This window comes from Panicum hallii, chromosome 9 (genome assembly GCF_002211085.1).
Source record: "Panicum hallii strain FIL2 chromosome 9, PHallii_v3.1, whole genome shotgun sequence".
NCBI classification, from domain to species: Eukaryota; Viridiplantae; Streptophyta; class Magnoliopsida; order Poales; family Poaceae; genus Panicum; species Panicum hallii.
Genome location: NC_038050.1, coordinates 31,513,861 through 31,519,598, shown reverse-complemented (window position 1 = coordinate 31,519,598; position 5,738 = coordinate 31,513,861). Strand labels below are relative to the sequence as shown.

The 5,738-nt window shown below is 45.7% G+C and overlaps 1 protein-coding gene across 1 annotated transcript; it reads left to right on the top strand.

Annotated features, from left to right (window-relative positions):
- The first annotated feature begins 4,327 nt into the window (after positions 1-4,327).
- On the top strand, positions 4,328-5,433 carry LOC112875872 (stress enhanced protein 1, chloroplastic-like). The gene is made up of 3 exons (XM_025939873.1): positions 4,328-4,483; positions 4,667-4,717; positions 4,807-5,433. Exons 1-3 carry the CDS (start codon positions 4,426-4,428, stop codon positions 5,073-5,075), a joined length of 378 nt encoding a protein of 125 aa, XP_025795658.1. The 5' UTR covers positions 4,328-4,425; the 3' UTR covers positions 5,076-5,433.
- The last annotated feature ends 305 nt before the right edge of the window (positions 5,434-5,738 follow it).

Below are 5,738 nucleotides of genomic sequence, written 5' to 3'. Positions count from 1 at the left end.
TTAGGGTACTAGATTACAAACTCCGCAACACCGCAAAGGCATTGCAAAGTTGGAGCGCCAAACACGTCGGTTCTGTGCGTCTTCAACTCGCCATTGCAAAAGAGCTGGTACTCCATTTTGATGTGGCGCAGGAAAGCCGAGTTTTAGCTGCTCATGAGCTTCGCCTAAGAAGGAAAGCAAAGGCAAATTGCTTAGGACTGGCTTCAATGTTGCGCACGATTATCCGGCAGCGCTCTCGAATCACAAATATTGCTGAATGTGATGCTAATACCAGATATTTTCATCTGCAAGCCTGTCACAGGAAGAGGAAGAGCCACATTGACAAAGTTAATTTTGGTGGCGCTGTTCTCATTGAAGAAGAGGAAAAGGCTGAAGCATTCGTCAGACACTTTGAAGATCTCCTTGGCATTATCCTCTCCACGCTTTCTGAAGCTTGACCTTGAGGAAATTGGCATGCCAAAACTTGATCTCCAGTCACTAGATTTCTGCTTCTCTGACGATGAAATATGGAAAGCTATTCAGGAAATTCACCCGGACAAGGCACCCGGTCCGGATGGTTTTACAGGAGCCTTCTATCGTGCTGCTTGGCCCATCATTAAGCAGGACTTAATCAGATCTTTCCAAGCCCTTTGGTCGTTAGATGGCAGAAGTTTATACCTGGTTAATCAAGCATACATGATCTTACTTAGAAAGAAGAAAGATGCTTCGCTAGTGGGGGACTTCCGGCCAATCAGTCTGATACATAGTTTTGCTAAACTTTTCGCTAAAGTGCTAGCTCGTCGCATCACCCCTCACATGAAATCCCTAGTACGCACCAATCAAAGTGCCTTCATCAGTGGTCGCCTCATACATGAAAATTTTAATGCAGTTCAACTAACGGCCAAACTGCTGCACCGCAAGAAGATTCCAAGTGCATTATATAGAATTGATATTGCCAAAGCGTTTGACTCTCTTGACTGGACCTTCCTCCTAGATGTGCTAAAGCAATTGGGTTTCTCAAGAAGATGGCTAAATTGGATCTCATTAATTCTCTCGACTGCTAGCACAAAAATCATTCTCAATAGCTCGCCAGGACGTCGGATTTGTCATGTAAGAGGTTTACGCCAGGGAGATCCTCTTTCTCCACTTCTGTTTGTGCTAGCCATGGAAGCACTGAATGCCCTGATAAAAAAAGCAGTATCAATTAGAGTTCTGGAGCCTTTAGGGAATTGCTGTATCCAGGAGAGGATTTTTCTTTATGCTGATGATGTGATCTTATTCACTCCACCGAACCAACAAAACCTGGTCGCCACTCAGAACATCCTGAAGATGTTTGCTCTTGCCTCTGGGCTGAATATAAACCAAAGCAAGTATGCAATTATACCAATTTGTTGCAGACTGAATGAAACTGCCCTCCTCATGCAATTCCTCCATGGTAACCTACAGTCTTTTCCAATTAACTATCTGGGTATCCCACTATCAGTGAGAAGACTGAAGAAGTCAGACTTGCAGCCTCTTGTTGATAAGGTTGTTACTGGTCTGCCAACTTGGAAAGCAAGGTTACTAACTATGGTAGGTCGGACGATACTAGTTAAGGTCAAACTGTCTGCCATTCCTGTACACATAGCACTAGCCATTTCCATTCTCCCTGGGTGATCCAGTGTATCGACAAACGCCGTCGCGCATTCTTATGGAGAGGTTCTGACTCAGTTTCAGGAGGGCATTGCCTGCTGGCATGGCCAAAAGTTTGCAGGCCGGCTGATCTGGGTGGTCTCGGGTTACCTGATCTCACTCTACAAGGGTATGCGCTCAGAATGCGCTGGCTATGGTTGAAGCGTACTGATCCGAGCAGACCATGGTCATGTTTACCTGCGAAAACGGAGAGTCTGGGTGAAGCCCTGTTCGCGGTTTCCATAATTGTAGAAGTTGGAGATGGCTTGCACTCTTTTTTCTGGACAGACAAATGGATAGATGGTCGCTCAATTGCCGATATCGCCCCGGCCCTTCTGAATGCTGTGCGCCCACAGGTTCGTAGGACAAAAACTGTGGCGCAAGGACTAGAGAACAATGCATGGGCACGGGATATTACTGGCGCTTTAACGGTTTGACTATCTACTAATCTGGGATGTCATACGACAACGCAACTTTGTCCATGTCTTGAACTCAGGTACTGAAGACAAGTTCAGATGGAAATGGACAACTGATGGGCAATTCTCAACTGCTTCTGCCTATAGAGCTCTTTTTATTGGACAACACGCCGTGCCTGGGGCAAAAGTGCTTACTAAAACACGAGCACCAGGTCGCTGTAAGTTCTTCATTTGGCTCGCTATGCATGACCGTTGCTGGACTGGAGCAAGACGGAAGAGACACAACCTCCAGAATGATGATAACTACACTTTCTGTGATCAGCACTCGAAGACAATTTCTCACTTGCTGTCTACTTGCGTGCTGGCCAAAGAAATCTAGTTTGCAGTGCTACGGCGATGCAACTTGCAAAGGCTAACTCCTATAGGCACACTTCAAGATTTTTTTGACTGGTGGTTGTCATCACGAAAGCAAATCAGAAAAGAATTGAGGAAAACCTTTGACTCCCTGGTGATCCTGATAGCCTGGTCGATTTGGAAGGAACGCAACCGGCGCATCTTCCAAAAAGAGAAGGTGACAACTAATGAACTGGTGGATCTCATCATCGATGACGGAAGGCTGTGGTGCTACGCCGGTTTGAAACACCTCCTTCAGCTGTTTCCTTAGTTAGCGTATGACGCTACTGACCCTGCAAGGGTAGTTATTTTAGGTCGTGAATTGGTTAATATGTAATCGCTACTACTGCCTTTTTTGTGTTGCGGTGATCTCTATCGAGATCACGTGTTGTAATGTTACCGTTCCCTCTCTCCTCTTAATGAAAAACATGCTCAGGCGCGGTCGCTAAAAATAGGGATGTTTGCATAGAACATTTCATGAAAAAAAAAGAAATAATATTCCACATGAAACGCTTTCTTTAGCAAATAAAAACTAAAAAGTTTATCCTCATCTGAATGTCAAGCAGGAAGTGCCAAGAGATTTCCCCAAAACTGACTTCATATTTGGAGTAGTTTTTTCTAAGAAAAAGGACGATGTTTTGACCTTCTGCATGATTCAATGCATACGGCCATCGTTAACTATTCATCACGTTAATGATGTGTTTTAAAAAATTATAATGGTACAAGATTGCTCACAGCATGTTAACTTGTATTAATCACATAGCCTAAAATGAAATTGTCAACCATTCTTAGCATAGACCTTCATCACCAACACTTTCACAACATGACAAGCAATCTAGAGGTCGTCCATTTCTACCTCCTTTTTGTCATATCTTGAAGGTAGTAGCTTTGTAGAACTTTTGCAAAAAGAAATCTATTTGCGGATCTCCTAACTCTCTTCCCTTCGTTAACCTTCCTTTGGTGTCAAACCATCATCTTTCTCTAAATAATACCTGTTCATCCACCCAACACGCACTATCGCCATCACTCCTACCTTTCACCGCAGCCACACCCATTGACCTCCCTCGACCACAAGCTACTTCGTGCAACTTTCATTTCCTCTTTTCTAAATTTCATTTTCAGCTCTAAGCCCTTGAGCTAGTGGTTTATCTAGAATTTGATGCTAGGATGGTCCGGTATAAACATTTTTTTATGAAGCAATCGTTATGGGCAATCAGGGTGCCAGCTGTTTGCCTCGTCACTTTATAGGATAAAAATACAGGTGGTGGAGTTATTTAGATCGGATCTTAGGATGAGCCCGACATAGCCACCTGGCTCATCCCTAGATCCGCTAGTGCCCTACGCCTCCCTCTTCCACCATCTTGTGGCATCTGTTGCCATATTGATGCTCGCTATCCATTCCATTATAATCACTATGACCTAGATATCCCCACCTGTGGTGACTCAAACATCGACGGATCAATGCTGGCTACTTAGTCCCTTCTAACTAGTACGAGTAAGGCACACCTATTATCAATTTTATCTAACCCGTTGTCCTATGCTATTGTAGTTGACGCCGGTCTAAGTAACCTCGTTATCGACCCTTTACCTTACATTCTAAAGCCCACGAAATCTTCTTTATAGAGTTTGCCGGAGAATATGTGAGTTCGCGTGAGAAGACGGAAGAGAACACGAATCTTCAAGCGAATCGTATTGGTGCGATATTTGACAAATATCCTTCCCTAAATATTTCACAGGTATGTAGCATTGTTCATATTGGAATTTACGTTAGACATGAGTCAATCAACGAAATGCAATCTTCCATTGCTCCCCCTGCAAGACTGCAACTTTAAGGCTGATGGTCCTTGCCCTTCAGCCACTAGTGGAAAGCTGACGCTGACCAGTGGGAACCCACCGCCCCCCGCGGATAAGAATCTCGAAGCAACCGCAAGCTGCTGCTGCTACTGCTAGTGCTCCACCTCCATCCATGGCTCATCCCCTCCTCTCCTCCGCTTCTCCTCGCATTCTTCTCGCCGCCGCAGCAGGTAGCCATCGAATCTCCCTCTCCCCAACCCTCTCAATTATTAGCGCTCTTTCAGATATTCGGTCGCTGGCCGTGGTTTTCTTGCTGTTTTTACATCCGTTTTCTCCTTGCTGGGACGGACCGATTTGTTTGGTTTCTTGTCTTGCAACGATGCCGTCTTCCTCACTCCGTCTTCTCCCTGCAGGCAATGGCGTTCCCCGGCTGTCCGTGACGTCTGCACGCCCCACTGCTCGAGGTATCTAATCTAATTTAAGCTGCCTCCCTGCGTTTCTTTCCTCTGGAATCTCCATCTTTTCCAGCCTGTTAACCCGGACGAACGCGCAGCGAGCAGGAGGAACGCGAGGCCGAGGGCCCTGAGCGTGAGGTGCGAGCAGGGAGCCAAGGGCGGCGGCGGGGGCGGGCTGGACGTGTGGCTGAGCCGCGGCGCGATGCTGGGCTTCGTCGGGGCGGTTGCCGTGGAGCTGAGCACCGGCAAAGGGGTGCTTGAGAACGCTGGCCTGACCGCGCCGCTACCGACGGTGGCGCTGGCGCTTACCGGCGTGGTCGGGGTCTTCGTGGCCTTCATCATCTTCCAATCCGGGTCGCGGGGCTGACGGTTGCGTGGAGAGCTGAGACGATTCCCCAACAGCCTGAGCTGCCGGCGCCTTCCCCCTTGGAGCTCTTTCTCCCAAGAAAGCATAGCTGCATCTGCATTACTGCATCTTCAGTCTAGTGCTGTGTGTGTCTGTGTGCCTGCACTTTTCGTTTTGTTCAGAGAAGGGGAATATAGAGGAGAGTTGGAGGGGAAATTGGGAATGACAGAGAAAAAGGTTATTTAATTATTATCAAAGTGTTTGCGATAGGTTCTTGTAATTGTAAGTGAGTAAGGGCCGTTTGGATCCTTTGAAAGTTATTCTATAAATTATATTCTAGAAATTGGGAATGACAGAGAAAAAGATTATTTAATTATTATCAAAGTGTTTGCAGTAAGGGCCATTTGGAATGTAATTGCTAGAATATGATTCAATTTAATTTTCATATTTGGATAAGAGTAGAAATATTTTTCTAGAATTGAATTCCAAATATTATTTCGCTATACCGAAATATAGAATTTATTTTTTACATGTTATCTCTCTCACACATACCCTTCTCACAATTTACTCTCTCTCCTCTCTCTCGTACCTCACCCCACTCTCTCATGTTTACACATGTTAACACACCACATAATCTCTCTTCTCTCTCTCATGAATACACCTGATACAATGCCTCGCACACCT